Source organism: Somniosus microcephalus, chromosome 8 (genome assembly GCF_052327205.1).
Source record: "Somniosus microcephalus isolate GS21.2 chromosome 8, FLI_Smic_1.0, whole genome shotgun sequence".
NCBI classification, from domain to species: Eukaryota; Metazoa; Chordata; class Chondrichthyes; order Squaliformes; family Somniosidae; genus Somniosus; species Somniosus microcephalus.
In genome coordinates this window covers 244,912,298-244,928,294 of record NC_140994.1, presented here as the reverse complement: position 1 = coordinate 244,928,294, position 15,997 = coordinate 244,912,298, and the positions used below count along the sequence as shown (strand labels likewise).

The following is a 15,997-nucleotide window of genomic DNA, read 5'->3' as shown; positions in this document are numbered from 1 at the left end:
CGGGTGCCGAGACCCAGGGTGCTCTGGACACCTCCTCCTACTCCACCCCCGGGCCTCAAGAATCCCAAACATCGGGACAAGAAAAAACAAAAGCAGTGATTGAACCAAAGTGTAAATATGTGTATCAGTTAAGTGTGACCTGTGAAGGGGAGACCCCTCACAGAGCAGTGTTATTCTCTTGTTTTGTTTTTATAGAAACGAATCGAATCAAGGACGCGAGATGAGGTGGACGCTGCGGCTGAGCGTGTGGATGATCCTGCTTAAAGCAGGGTGGGGAGATCGGGGAGACACCGAGACATTCTTTACATACGGGTGTATGGGAGGAACTGGCCCCACCGTAACTCAGCGGGGGCAACACGGGGTGATAATGGTACAGTTACATACTCCCACATTGGGAATTGGCCGGGTTGGCTAAGGTCGAGCTCGGCCAAGTATTCAAGGCGAACCGGGGACAAGATTTGGGAAGTGTCAGTGTCCTGCCCAAAGGTAAGCATCAGGACTAAGAGGGTACGGGTGAAAGAGGGTAGACGGGTTTGTCTGGAATGTAAGGGAGCACCCCCATGGGATGGTGGTGGTGGTTGCGGAAAACAGACAAAGGTAAAAATAATGCATCCACGGAATGGGAAAAGTTGGATAATAATTCAAACAGACGGACCATGGGAACAAAGGAAGGGGTAAAATTGTGTTGGGATAAAAGGTGGAAGAAGGAGCAAGGAGTGTATGTGCTCATGGTCGGGTCGGGGCACAACTGCAAAGGGGGGGTTGCCATTACTTTCAAATGGCAGTGGCAGGACTCCGGATCAGGAGTGAATTGGACTCAGAGTTTTGACTCTTGCGTGACCCCGGATCCTCCAAAAGCAGTCAATGCGACCGAACTGGTCGCGAGCAAGATGAAGCTTCTACCGAAAGCCCCAGAGACTCAGGGTCCAGAGGTCAAATGTCCCGTAACAGCACCCGGGCCTAAAACTGGGCTGGTGTTGATCCCAACAGGAAAAATAATGGCCCAGAAATTCGGGTATCCACGGGTGAGTACGCACGGGGTAATCGCCCGTAAGCCCAATGGAAGTGCCGGTTTCATGCATGCACTGCACATGCGTGGGAAACCGGCACTTCCGTTCCCCTGAAAGAAGGGGTTCAGAAGTCGAACGCGTGCGCAGGAGAGGCAGCGCGTGCGCTTAGAACTTACGTTGTTTTTGCAGGTTTTCCCGGGAGGGTAAGTTTCCAGAAGTTAGACATGTAAAAAGCAGTCGCAAGGCCTGCTTTTTACAAGGTAAGTGGTGAATTAATTGAAATAAAAACATTTTTTCCACAGGTTTATTATTTTTAAATACTTTAAAGAAAGGTAAGTTTATTTTTAGCCCCGTTAGAAAATGTAATTACTTTTTTCAAAATTTAAATTACTGTATTGTTTAAAATAGTTATTTCATGTAATTTATAGTTTATTTTGAAAATGTGATTTTTAAAAAATTTATTTGAAGATTTAGTGATGTTTTGGGGTTTACAGTATTTATAGGTTTGACAGGTCTTCCTGTCAAACTTATGAATGAAGCATTCCCTGCTACCATTGGCTCTCCATGGCCCACGTGATCCCAGGGGATGCATCGAACTAACTGCGCCCCTGGGATACGCAAGCACTGTGCGCCGGCAGTTGGAGGAGGCCCAGGATCGGAATCCCACGCGGGCCCACAGCTCAATGGCCGGCGCGGTAGGAAAGTGCAGGTTGGGGGCTTGCACCCGCTGGAAGCCCCTGACCTGAATTTCTGGGCCGATGTATCATACCATATATTATGAAGTAGCGTCGGTTATTCTTAATTTAACGGAGTTACAGTTGCCCCGGTGGTGCCCGCCAAAAGTTGTTAAAAGGAATGTTCAGACAATTCTACTAGAGGAATTATGGGGACGAAAGTCGGGTGGGAGCATACATACCGGGAAATAACAGCCACACGGGCTGGGGGAGATGAAAAAGGGGACTGATTAATGATGTGGCCACGGTGTTTAATACAGGGACGTCACTGGTCAACAGTATGGACAACGCGCAGTTGCAATTACAAGTAAATACCCTAAGGGACCAGCTGAGGAAAATACTGGGGGGGCGGGTAATGACATTGAGGGTCACAAATTGCAGGAAGACCAGGTGATGACGATTCATCTAAAGGAAATGGCAGCTAAGCTGGAGACTCATGCTCAGACCATCAATGTATTAATAAAGGAGGGCCGAAATGCGTCGGATCGGGCTGCCCAAAATGATGTGTGTGTCATGTACGGGGCCTGGTTGTTAAACGAGGGGCGCAGTAATTTAAAGGATAATCTCCATCTCAGACCACAAACACATCGGTATCACAGTTAACGGTACTTCACTGAACCTCCAACAATACATATCACGTTTTGGATACGATATCCTGCCGTCACCCGAACATTTGGTTAAGCTATTAAAGAAACTAGAGTTGTCCCAAAAACATTATTACGCGTTACAGCAAAAGAATGAGAAAGAAAGGGAGGAAATCGAAGAGATGATTAACCCTCTGTGGTGGGATGTGGGACTCAATATTGAGATCTCTCCTTGGATTCGAATCGCATCGCATGTGTTGGTAATTGTACAATTGTGTATTATGTTGTATCTATTAATCTTGTCATGTAAATTAAAAAGGAAGACAAGAAGGGGGAAACTTAAAAGATTGAAACGGGAGGTTCAGAGTGTTTGAACTGAATGTATTATGTATATATGTAATAAAAGTGAAATGTAAAGGTTTCATTGAGACCGGCAATGCACCCAAAGGCAAAGAAGAAGTAGAATTTGTCAGGAGTAATGTCTCTAGCTTAAAAAGAGACATTAAAGTGAGGAATGTAGATTTCAAAAAACCCAGCACAATAGCAAAATGCTGGAAGCCTGTTTGGCCCAGTGGTAGGGGCGAGGTGCAGTTGGGTCTAGAAGCACAGACACACCTGTGAGTTTCAATTTAACTTTGGAAAAGACATTTACTTTGGACAATGAGCGTCTCGATAGGTGATTTAACGGTGAATAGGTTATTTAACTTTGGACAGAGACTTCCTGTTTTAATGGGTTTCGATGGATCTTCAATGGATAAGACAACGATGACAATTTCACTGGAATAATGGACTTCCTGGCCTCAATGAAAAACACTTTAGCCTTGGGCAAAACACATCAGCAGTAAGACTAAATCACATCGAATATGTACCACAGGGAGGGGGAGACAAGATAAGGAATTGTCTTCCATCCCCCAGCCCTGTGTGTCCTGTGGTTTGGATTACTGGGTGTGGATTAGAATACAAGAGTTGGGGGAAGGCCCAGACTCGAAAAGGCAGGACGGAAGAACTGTAAGAAGGAACCACACACAGCTCTCTCTCTCTTTCACTCAGAAGCTCTCGGAAGCTAGCTTTGACTACAGGAAATGCCAGGTGTAAGAAGGAAGGGAAGACGGTCATCTCCAACTCCCAGCCTGCAATCGACGTCGGCCACGAACAGCCGGCTGGGTGGTTGTAAATATCAGTTGACTCTACAAGGGGTTTGCGCTGTGTAGGCAGCTGCAGTCAGATAATGGAGGACGGGGACAGGTCATCTCCGATCCAGGCCTACAATACACAACGGTAACGACTGGCCGGATGGGTGATTGTAAGTTTCAGCCAAATCGCAACAGGATTTTGTCTGTGTTTTGTTGCTTTTAATAAACTAACAGTTTTGGGTTGAACCTAAACCTTTGTGTCATCTGCAATTTTGTTCCTGTAAAACCCAGAGTCAAAGAATCCTTGTAAGGACGAGGAAACCAAACACCTTACAAATGAGTCAGAGCACTACATCATATGTACCTGTAACACCCTGAAACCGATAGATGAGGCCTCAGCAGTGGTGGTGATGATAGAGCCTCTGGAAGGTGCCTTTAGGGCGATTCAGGCATCTCCAACTCAGTGGTGTTCTCTGAGCGATGAGAAGAACTACCTCTACGGAGGATTGGTTTGTGCAAATAATCATACGTTTTGCCTTCAAGTTTCAGACTCACCTTGGGTGATTTCCATCTCCCAGGCAGAACCCTCGCCGGCCTGGTCTTCAGCTCATGGTGGGATGACGAGTTGAGTGTGGATGATACACCAGCAAGGGCCGCTAGGGTGGCGGTGGAACAGTCCATGAATGCCACAATGGAATACATTGCACGAAGTAAACAGGCCCTCACGGGGAAGAATGGAAGTGGACTTGGCCAAAAGAACGGCTAGAAGGCTGGAGGTAGGACATTTAGGACTGAGATGAGGAGAAATTTCTTCACTCAGAGGGTGGTGAACCTGTGGAATTCTTTACCACAGAAGGCTGTGGAGGCCAAGTCACTGAATATATTTAAGAAGGAGATAGACAGATTTCTAGACACAAAATGCATCAAGGATTGTGGGGAGAGAGCGGGAATATGGTACTGAGATAGAGGATCAGCCATAATCATATTGAATGGCGGAGCAGGCTTGGAGGACCGAATGGCCTACTCCTGCTCCTATGTAGGCTTTGCAGTTATGGAAGATTTCAGGATTGTTATATGGCGCTTGCAAAGCCACGTGGGGGCAGTCGATGGCGCCCTGCACCATGGGGAAGCCCCTATCCTGGCAAAGCCACATGAGTCCTCGTCCTTCTCTCTGCTCAGTGAGAGGACAACGTAGTCCCTTCTCCTGGTGTAGAGAGCCTCAGTGACCTCCCGGATTCAGAGATGGACGGTGAGCAGTGAGATGTTATCTATGTCTCCTGCTGCAGACGGGAAGGATCCGCTGGCAAAGAAATTGAGGGCCACGGTGTAGGATTCGCAAAAATCCAGGAAAATACATTCTACATTGTAAAACCCCTGAAATGGCCACATTTTATGAACACAAGATGGAGTTGGCAAATCACATGACTCATTTCAGGAGGACATACCACTGCAGTATCTTAAAGAAACCTGAGTCGCCACCAATTAGAAGATTCCAGAACTGACTGCAATTGATATGGTAAAATGGTTACAGTAGTAACGAAGTCAAAACAAAAGTATTTACACCTCAAGGTGTGTTAATTGCTAGCAAAATGCAAACCCATCTCTGAAATCGCAGAGCACAGACAAAACCTATTATCTGTACCAAACTCAGAGGGACACAGGACAGATTCCATTAGGTTCATTTACAAGACATTAAAATAAAGTACCCGCTTTTGTCAAAGCAGCCTGCCCATTACTTTAACAAAAGAAAACCCCTGATTTGGCACCAAGATAAGAGCAAGAAAACAGTATAACTGTTGGGGGAAAAGAGACAAGGACTGCTGTGTGGAAGAAACACGAGGAAAAAGGGCAGAGCGAGTGGAGAGGTTCGATTACGGTTCGAGGAGCACGGAGGGCCTACAAGTTCGAGCAGGAGAGCAGGTTCAGGAGCCGGTCCCATAAGGAAGATTGGAGATCCCGGACGATACAGGAGCACCAAGGTCAAGGACAGTTTTTTAAAACCCTGGTGAGCATAAAGGCCCAACTCCACCTAGCTGATCTAGTTGAGGTATACTGTAGAGACGGGAGGGTTTTTAATATTAAGGGCTTTGTAATTCGGGAGTGTTATTCATCCTTCGTTGTGCCGTGCGCTTTCTCCACCCCCGTTTTATTATATCGCTGATCTAGAATTGATGTATTATGATAGTCAAAGTAACTCTTGTGTGTTAAATTTTAGTTCCCATTGAGAGGCGTGTTCATGATTTTTGTCTGCATTGTTTCTTCTTTCTCTATGTTTTATTCTCCTTAAAAATAAAGATACCTTTGATTTAAAACTTACCTTGTCTCACCTGATCCATTTGTCTTCCGAGTCACAAGTTGGGCCAACACATCAAGGTGGTCTGGCAATAAGCCCAGTGTCTAGAACCGGTGAGGGGGGAGCGCTTCGGAACCGTTCACGAGCAGTGTGAAATCAAAAACCGATCTCGCACACCACAAGCTCGTTAAAACGACCCCTTACAACGGTGACCTTGACTGTCACTGGGAGAGCCGTGTTCACCCTGCTCTCAGGCTGCAGGTCTGGCAGAGTTCTGTGACCACCTCCTTTGTGAAGTGTAGCCTCCTAATACACTGCTCCTTACTTAAATGGACATAAGAGAAGTGCTCTGGGAAGACCCTAGGTGGGTAAGGCCTCCTGTTGAGAACCCTCATTGCCCTCCTCCTCCCCGCTCTGCGCATATCTTCTCTTCTTCGCTTCCACCATTCCCTCTCCCAAAGATACTTGACTGCGAGGCCCCTGTGACTGTGAGCAGAAGCCTTTAAAGAATAATGACGGCATTCTCCACTTGCAGCAACTTCAGAGTCACATATAGGCCAGAGCAGGTAAGGACGACAGATTTCCTTCCCTAAAGGACATTAGTGAACCAGATGTTTTTTTTTAAATTAACAGAATTTAAATTCCCCAGCTGCCATGGTAGGATTTGAACTCACTTCCCTGGATCATTAGTCCAGGTCTTTGGATTGCTAGCCCAGTGACATTACCACTACGCTACCATTCCTGGTTGGGACTGAGCCCCAACAGAACCAGCCTGGTTTGGAAGGCCTGTTTCTGATGTGCTCATTGACTCAGTGGGGAGAGAAACCCTTTCGAAATCCAGTTCCACTTTCCCCTACCTTTATTTCAGCTTCTGATCTCCCCAAGTCTCGCTCTTTGCTGGAACAATTCTGCTGGACTCGCCGAAGCTTCTCGATTTCTCTCTCCAATTCTTCCTGTAAAGTTCATTGGAAAGTGTTTAAATTAACAACCTGCATTTATATCGCGATTTTAACGCAGTAAAACATCCCAAGGTGCTTCACAGGAGCGTAATCTGACAAAAATTGACACTGAGCCAAAGGAGGAGACATTAGGACAGGTGAGAAAATGCTGGGTTAAAGAGGGAGGTTTAGAGGAACGTCTTAAAGGAGGAGAGGGAGAGGCGAAGAGGGTTGGGGAGGAAATTCCAGAGCTCAAGGCCTAGACTGATGAAGGCGGGGCTGCCAATGGTGGGGCAAAGGAAGTTGGGGATGTAGAAGAGGCCAGAATTGGAGGAACAGAGAGTTTTCGGAGTGGGATTGGCTGGAGGAGATTACGGAGATAGGGGCGGGGGAGGCCATGGAGGGATTTGAACACAAGGGTGAACATTTTGAAATCAGGGTGTTGCCGGACCAGGAGCTAATGCAGGTCAGTGAGCACAGGGCTGATGGGAGAACGGGACTTGGTGCGAGCTAGGATACGGGCAGCAGAGTTTCAGATGAGCTTTAGTTTATGGAGGGTGCAAGGTAGGAGGCCGGTCAGAGAGCTTTGGAACAGTCAAGTCTGGAGGTAACAAAAACCTGAATGAGGGTGTCAGTAGCTGATGGGCTGAGGCGGGGCGGAGACGGGCGATATTACAGAGGTGGAAGTAGGAGGTCCTCGTGATGCTGAGGATCAGGGGTCGGAAGCTCAGCTCAGGGTCAAATCGGCCACCGAGATTGCGATAAGTCTTGTTCAGGCTGAGACAGTGGCCAGGGAGGGGGATGGAATCGGTGGCTAGAGAACAGAGTTTGTGGCCGGGACCGAAGACAATCGCTTCGATCTTGCCAATATTTAGTTGGAGGAATTTCTGCTCATCCAGTACTGGATGTCGGAGAAGCAGCGTGACAAATCAAAGCCAGTGGAAGGGTCGATAAAGGTGATGGTGAGGTAAAGCTGGGAGGAGTCAGTGTACATGTGGAACCTGACGTTGTGATTTTTAGATGATGTCGCCGAGGGGCAGCATGTAGATGAGAAATAGGAGGGGTCAAGGATAGATCCACGGGGGACTCCAGAGGTAACAGTGCGGGAGCGGGAGGAGAAGCCATTGTAGGAGATTCTGTGGCTATGACTGGATAGGTAAGAGTGGAACCAGGTGAGGGCAGTCCCACCCAGCTGGACAACAGAGGACAGGCGTTGGAGGAGGGTGGTGTGACACCGTGTCAAAGGCTGCAGACAGGTCGAGAAGGATGAGGAGGGATAGTGCACCAGGGTCATCGTCACACAGGATGTCATTTGGGACTTTTTAGTCGGGCTGTTTAAATACTGTGGCAGAGGCAGAAACCTGACTGGAGAGGTTCAAACATGGAGTTGCTGGAAAGAGGGGCACCGATTTGGGAGGTGACAACACATACAAATACTTTGGAGAGGAAAGGGAGGTTATGATGGGGCGGTAGTTTGCGAGGACCAAGGGATCAAGGTGATTTTTTTTGAGGAGTGGGGCGATGATGACAGACTTGAAAGGGAGCGGAAGAGTACCTGAGGAGATGAGAGCCATTTACACTATCAGTGAGCATGGGGGCCAGGAAGGGAGGTTGGGTGGTCAGTAGTTTAGTGGGAAGAGGTTCAAGAGAGCAGAAGGTGGGTCTCATGGACAAGATGAGCACGGAATGGGCATGAGGGGAGATAGGAGAGAAATTATGGAGAGATGTGAGTTCAGGGCTAGAGCAGGGGCAACCTTGGGGATGGTTTGGTTTGGTGGGCTAGGGTGAAAGGAGGTAAGCGGCAGAGGGAGCTGAACGATGGCCTCAATCTTGCTGAGAAAGAAGTCCCTGAGCTTCTGGCATTTGTTGTTGGAGGCGAGGGAGGTGGGGCAGAGGAGAGGGGTTTCAGGAGACTGTTGGTGGTGGAGACAAGAAGCGGGGAAGGTGCCTCCTTCCGGTTTAACGGCGGCGGGTTGGGTCTGGGCCGAGTAACCCGCTCAGGAGAGGCGGGCCAGTAATTATAATATTTAAATCAGGCTCCGTGCCTCAGATTTTGGCAGCGATTGGATTTAACGGCTGTGGGCCGTCTATCCCGGGGCTCGGGAATCCCCACAGCTGAAGGGAGGTGGGAGCTGCCAGATCCAGCAGGCAAGTGTTTTTCCAGCACTGCGTGTGGGCCTGGAGGAGCAGGAGAGCTTCCCCCGAACCCTCAAACAAACCTGCCCTTGACCTTCTAGGTGGAAGAGATCGCGGGTTTGGGAGGTGCTGCCGAAGAAGCCTTGGCGAGTTGCTGCAGTGCATCTTGTAGATGGTACACACTGCAGCCACGGTACGCCGGTGGTGGAGGGAGTGAATGTTTAAGGTGGTTGATGGGGTGCCAAACAAGCAGGCTGCTTTGTCCTGGATGGTGTCGAGCTTCGTGAGTGTTGTTGGAGCTGCACTCATCCAGGCAAGTGGAGAGTATTCCATCACATTCCTTACTTTTGCCTTGTAGATGGTGGAAAGTCTTTTGGAAGTCAGGAGGTGAGACACTCGCCACAGAATACCTAGCCTCTGACCTGCTCTTGTTGCCACAGTATTTATGTGACTGGTCCAGTTAAGTTTCTGGTCAATGGTGTGCCCAGGATGTTGATGGTGGGGGATTCGGCGATGGTAATGCTATTGAATGTCAAGGGGCGGTGGTTAGACTCTCGCTTGTTGGAGGTAGTCATTGCCTGGCACTTGTGTGGCACGAATGTAACCTGCCACTTATCAGCCAAAGCCTGAACGTCGTCCAGGCCTTGTTGCATGCGGGCATGGACTGCTTCATTATCTGAGGAGTTGTGAATGGCACTGAACACTGTGCAGTCATCAGTGAACATTCCCATTTCTGACCTTATGTTGGAGGGAAGGTCATAGATGAAGCAGCTGAAGATGGTTGGGCCTTGGACACTGCCCTGAAGAACTCCTGCAGCGATGTCCTGGGCCTGTGATGATCAGTACAAAAAAGGTTCACTCGGTTAATCCCGGGGATGAGGGGATGGACATATGAGGAGAGGTTGAGTAGATTGGGACTCTACTCATTGGAGTTCAGAAGAATGAGAGGCGATCTTATTGAAACATATAAGATTATGAAGGGGTTGGATCGGGTGGATGCAGGGAGGATGTTCCAGATGATGGGTGAAACTAGAACTAGGGGGCATAGTCTTAGAATAAGGGGCTGCTCTTTCAAAACTGAGATGAGGAGCAACTACTTCACTCAGAGGGTGGTAGGTCCATGGAATATGCTGCCCCAAAAAGCTGTCGAAGCTACATCATTACATAACTTTCAAACAGAAATAGAGAGTTTCCTAGAAGAAAAGGGAATTAAGGGTTACGGGGAGCGGGCAGGAATTTGGACATGAGTCTAGGTTCGGATCGGTCATGGCCCTGTGGGCAGCGGAGCGGGCCCAGGGGCCGTGTAGCCTGATCCTGCTCCTGTTTCGTGTGTCTAATTCTGTTAGATTCAGGAGATAGTCCTGTCATAGTGGATTGGCGGTTAGGATCAGATCAGCCATGATCTTATTGAATGGCGGAGCAGGCTCGAGGGGCCAATTGGCCTACTCCTGCTCCTATTTCTTATGTTCTTATGTTCTTATGACCTTCAATCACCACAACCATCTTCCTTTGTGCTAGGTATGACTCCAGCCAGTGGACAGTTTTCCCCCTGATTCCCATTGACTTCAGTTTTACTAGGGCTCCTTCACGCCACACTTGGTCAAATGCTGCCTTGATGTCAAGGGCAGTCACTCTCACCTCACCTCTGGAATTCAGCACCTTTGTCCATGTTTGGACCAAAGCTGTAATGAGGTCAGGAGCTGAGTGGTCTTGGCAGAACCCAAACTGGGCATCAGTGAGCAGGTTATTGGTGAGTAAGGGCCGCTTGATAGCACTGTCGAAGACACCATCCATCACTTTGCTGATGATTGAGAGGAGACTGATGGGGCGGTTATTGGCCGGATTGGATTACATTGACAAGTCCTGCCAGTTCCACAATACTGCTCTCTGGATTTGGGATAATTTTGAAATTATATAATAAACAAAAATGTGTTGATGACTTGGCCCAAGTTGGGAACGTTTACTCTGTGTTTTATGGGTTGATGATAATATTGTATTGGACAGTAAAATTCCTCCAGAGCTCAGGAATGAGATGAAATGGTAATTAATAGGATGAGTGAAATGGTGTGAGAGGCAGTGATTGAAGGGTTGTGATGGAAGCAGAGAAACTGCCCCACCAAATGGGGTCCAGGGGCATTGCCCCAGGTGGTTGAAAGATGTGTGAGGGCACCCATGAGTACATTATAGTGAAAGTCAGGAAAGTGCAGGTGAGAATCATTAATTGATAGCTTTCTCTTGGAGATGTTTCTGTCGCCATCTATACTGAACAATGAGAAAAGTGTATTAGATAGCCTGGCCGCTAACAGAGACATTGGGACCACACGGGGCAGATAAGCAAAGACCTCCAGACACCCCCCCGATCTTCTGATCAGATAATCTGGTGAGAGAGAAAACCTGGAGAGAGAAAACCTGTTAATCAAAGCCCAACAACAACAACTTGCATTTATAAAGCACAGTAAAACATCCCAATGTCCGAAAAGGAGACGTCTACCCTTGGGAATGTTGCATGGTGGGAGATGGTTAACCTCACAGCTCAGCACCCAGGGGCTAGAATAATATGAATGAGTTTTGTCACAGCCCAGATAATTGCCCTCATCATTCTAATTGGTGCAGTGTGTTGGTTCAAACGGTTAATTAAGAGACTGTCACAGAAAACCCAGAGCTTGGAATTGTCTGCTTTGATTAAAGGATGAGGGGAGTTGGAACATCCTGAACCCTCCCTACCTGAGGAATAGGTGAGAACCATTAAAAACACCAAGAGAAGGACTTGGAGTTGGAAATTCCCAATGTACATGTGTGTGTGGGATTGAAAGGGTTAATTTCAAACCAGCCTGTGAGCCGCCAGCTCCAACACAGAGAGAGAGAGACTGCCAAAATTGGGCTCTAACAGTAAATCTAAAGAAAACCAACATCATGATTTTTCAAAAAAGGCCCAGATGTCAGGAAAACAAATACCAGTTTACCCTCAGTGATATCACTATAGGACACACTATGAGCTACACCTACCTTGGTCTAACTATTACAGCATCAGGGAGCTTCAGCATAGCAGTGAATGCACTAAAAGAAAAAGCCCGAAGAGCCCTATATGCAATAAAAAGAAAATTCTACAACATCCAAATCCCAATCAAAATCTGGCTCAAAATATTTGACAGCATAATCCTGCCCATTGCACTGTACGGTAGTGAAGTATGGGGCCCGCTAAATCACCAAAGCTACACTAAATGGGAAAAACATACAATAGAAGCCCTACATGCAGAATTCTGCCGAAGCATCCTTCGCACCCAAAGAAAAACGCCAACAAATGCATGCAGAGCCGAACTAGGCAGATACCCACTGATAATAAACATCCAAAAACGAGCACTAAACTTCCTAAATCACCTCAAATCTAGCTCCCCAGACACCCTTCATTTCAAAGCCTTTCAGACCCAAGAGCTAAACCCAGAAAAGAGTCCCCTGAGTCAGCTGCTACGGAAACTAAGTACTCAGCCGGACCCTGACCAGCCCCAGACCAACACATCCGTCCAAACACCAATCCGAGTGAACCAAATCATTAAAAAATGCAAAGAAACCTACCTGGAACATTGGAACAAAATAACCGAAAACCAAAGCAGATTAGAATGTTACCGGGCCCTAAAAAGAGAATATAAACTGGCAGACTACCTCACGACCATCAGAGACACAAAACAGAGACAGACCCTCACCAGGTACAGACTAAGCGACCACCAACTGGAAATTGAAAAAGGCAGATACAAGAAATCCTGGCAGCCTAGAGAGAATAGAATATGCGATCAATGTCTGGCTGGCGAGGTTGAAACAGAAATGCATTTCCTCCTAAAATGCGAAAAATTCAACACATCAAGAAACATATTATTCAACAAGCTAAGCCAAACAACCCCAGATTTCAAGGAATTGGATGATCTGTCAAAATTGAGATTAGTCCTAGGAGAAGGAGACAGACCATACCTTGGGGCCAAATATGTAACAACATGTCACAACCTGAGGACTGTTTAAAATTAAGACTGTTTAAAATTAATATTGAACGTACCAAATGAAGTACAAAGACTGTTTAAAATTAATATTGTTTAAAAGTAATATTGTATGTACCCAACAAATGTCAAATCGATTGACACCTACAGAATGTTGGAAAACTGTACCTTTTTGCTATGTAAGCTTTGGCAATATGGTTCTCTGTAAACTTTCATGCCAATAAAGCATTTTAATTGGAATTGGAATTGGAATTGGAGAGAGAGAAGCTCGAGTCTCTCGCATGTTGCTGGCTGCTCGCCAGCTCCAAAAGAGAGAGAGAGAAACCTCGGGAGATGAGGCCGAGCGAGTCTCTCGCAGGTTGTTTTCAGGGTTTGTCTCAGTTAAAGAGATTGTCCGACAGGGTCAGGGAGCCGTGTGTGTGGCCGGGGTGCCGCAAATTAAAGGGCAGGTGCCGGGCGGACATTTATTTTGGGCCGCCTGCCAGCACCTGCTCCCTCTCGCCGCCTCCTGCGGGGTGCCGGCCGCGATCGGTCAGCCCGACACTCCTCTTGAGTGCCGGGCTCTTTTGCCGACACCCCGCTCCCCGGTGGTCCAGCAGGGCCCCAGTGCGTGCTTTGCCAAACCCCTCCCCTTTAAACAGGGGAGTGAGGCCTGCAGCACCGCCTCGCTCTGGGCCGACACACATGGCGCTGTTACATGTGGCGCCGCGATACTGAATGGGAGCCCCCCCAGAGGGAGGGGTAGCGCTTCCAGTAGCCCCGCCTCCTGCTGGGGGCTGTTACCATTCAATCTCCGGCAAGAGGGCAATAACTTTTTTGAGGGGCTAAAAGCAGCGACCCGGCGAAGTTAATGCTCCAAAGGGGGCGCGACCCAATTGTTCCCCATTATTCTTTAAATTAGATCATTTAGTGAGATTGAAGCCCTGATTTAGTCAATGATTATCGATATTTTACGCTTGCAACCTAAACACTCAGTGCTGTCAGATATTAACCAAGAGCATATATTCCCTCTTTCAGATATATTCCCGCGGTTGACCCATGACCTTATTGCTCGCTGGCGTGTTGGGCAGCGTCGTGCCCCTCGGTGAATCGAGAAGCCTCTCGGGTGACTGGCACTGTGTCGTCACGAGTTATACCAGCAATGAGACCCGACCATGGTCAACACGGGGCGGTTCACACACGGACCAGCAGGGAAAGGGCTTCGATTGACGTGTATGTGTATCGGTAAGGGGATCACCAATGGCACAGCATCAGCTATCAAGTGGTCTCGGATAGAGTGAACACCAGTAAAGACAAGGATGTTGAGCCTTTTGCCAAACCCTATATGGGAGACACTAAGAACACTTTGCGTTTCCTAATGGGACTCGGGCAATGAGCAGCTCTCGCAATTCCCCTCGGGTCTAGAAATAACAGGCTGACTGAAAGGGGGTGAATGAACAGAGAGCCCATGGGGTATATGTGCACAAATCATTGAAGGTAGCAGGGCAGGTTGAGAAAGCAGATAAAAAAGCTTACGGGATCCTGGGCTCCATGAATAGAGGTATAGAGTATAAAAGCGTGGAAATTATGATGAACCTTTATAAAAAAACTGGTTCGGCCTCAACTGAAGTATTGTGTCCAATTCTGGGCACGGCACTTTAGGAAGGATGTGAAGGCCTTAGAGAGGGTGCAGAAAAGATTTACAAGAATGATTCCAGGGATGAGGGACTTCATTTACGTGGATAGACTGGAGAAGCTGGATTTGTTCTCCTTAGAACAGAGAAGATTGAGAGGAGATTTGATCGAGGTGTTCAAAATCATGAGGGGTCTGGACAGAGTAGATAGAGAGAAAATGTTCCCATTGGCGGAAGGGTCGAGAACCAGAGGACACAGATTTAAGGTGATTGGCAAAAGAACCAAAGGCGACAAACGAAAAAACTTTTTTGTGTAACGAGTGGTTAGTATCAGGAATGCACTGCCTGAAAGGGTGGTGGAGGCCGACTCAATCACGGCTCTCGAGGTGGGACTGAACAGGACCGGACACAGTACTCGAGGTGGGACTGAACAGGACCGGACACAGTACTCGAGGTGGGACTGAACAGGACCGGACACAGTACTCGAGGTGGGACTGACCAGAACTGGACACAGTACTCGAGGTGGGTCTGACCAGAACCGGACACAGTACTCGAGGTGGGTCTGACCAGAACTGGACACAGTACTCGAGGTGGGACTGACCAGAACTGGACACAGTACTCGAGGTGGGTCTGACCAGAACTGGACACAGTACTCGAGGTGGGACTGAACAGGACCGGACACAGTACTCGAGGTGGGTCTGACCAGAACTGGACACAGTACTCGAGGTGGGACTGACCAGAACTGGACACAGTACTCGAGGTGGGACTGACCAGAACTGGACATAGCACTCGAGGTGGGACTGACCAGAACTGGACACAGTACTCGAGGTGGGACTGACCAGAACTGGACACAGTACTCGAGGTGGGACTGACCAGAACTGGACACAGTACTCGAGGTGGGACTGACCAGAACTGGGCACAGTACTCGAGGTGGGACAGACCAGAACTGGACACAGTACTCGAGGTGGGACTGAACAGGACCGGACACAGTACTCGAGGTGGGTCTGACCAGAACTGGACACAGTACTCGAGGTGGGTCTGACCAGAACTGGACACAGTACTCGAGGTGGGTCTGAGCAGAACTGGACACAGTACTCGAGGGGGGTCTGACCAGAACTGGACACAGTACTCGAGGTGGGACTGACCAGGACTGGACACAGTACTCGAGGTGGGTCTGACCAGAACTGGACACAGTACTCGAGGTGGGACTGACCAGAACTGGACACAGTGCTCGAGGTGGGACTGACCAGAACTGGACACAGTACTCGAGGTGGGACTGACCAGAACTGGACACAGTACTCGAGGTGGGACTGACCAGAACTGGACACAGTATTCGAGGTTGGACTGACCAGAACTGGACACAGTACTCGAGGTGAGACTGACCAGAACTGGACACAGTATTCGAGGTTGGACTGACCAGAACTGGACACAGTACTCGAGGTGGGTCTGACCAGAACTGGACACAGTACTCGAGGTGAGACTGACCAGAACTGGACACAGTACTCGAGGTGGGACTGACCAGAACTGGACACAGTACTCGAGGTGGGTCTGACCAGAACTGGACACAGTA

At 48.3% G+C, this 15,997-nt stretch overlaps 1 protein-coding gene across 3 annotated transcripts in view; it reads right to left on the bottom strand.

The window, feature by feature from the left end:
- The window catches only part of LOC147114245 (E3 ubiquitin/ISG15 ligase TRIM25-like), a 58,050-nt gene that overhangs the window by 23,145 nt on the left and 18,908 nt on the right, over positions 1-15,997 (bottom strand). For all 3 annotated transcript variants that reach the window (XM_085995925.1, XM_085995926.1, XM_085995922.1), the window contains exon 2: positions 6,612-6,707. In XM_085995925.1, coding sequence (XP_085852051.1) covers positions 6,612-6,707 — 96 coding nt within the window. The remainder of the gene's footprint in view (positions 1-6,611; positions 6,708-15,997) is intronic.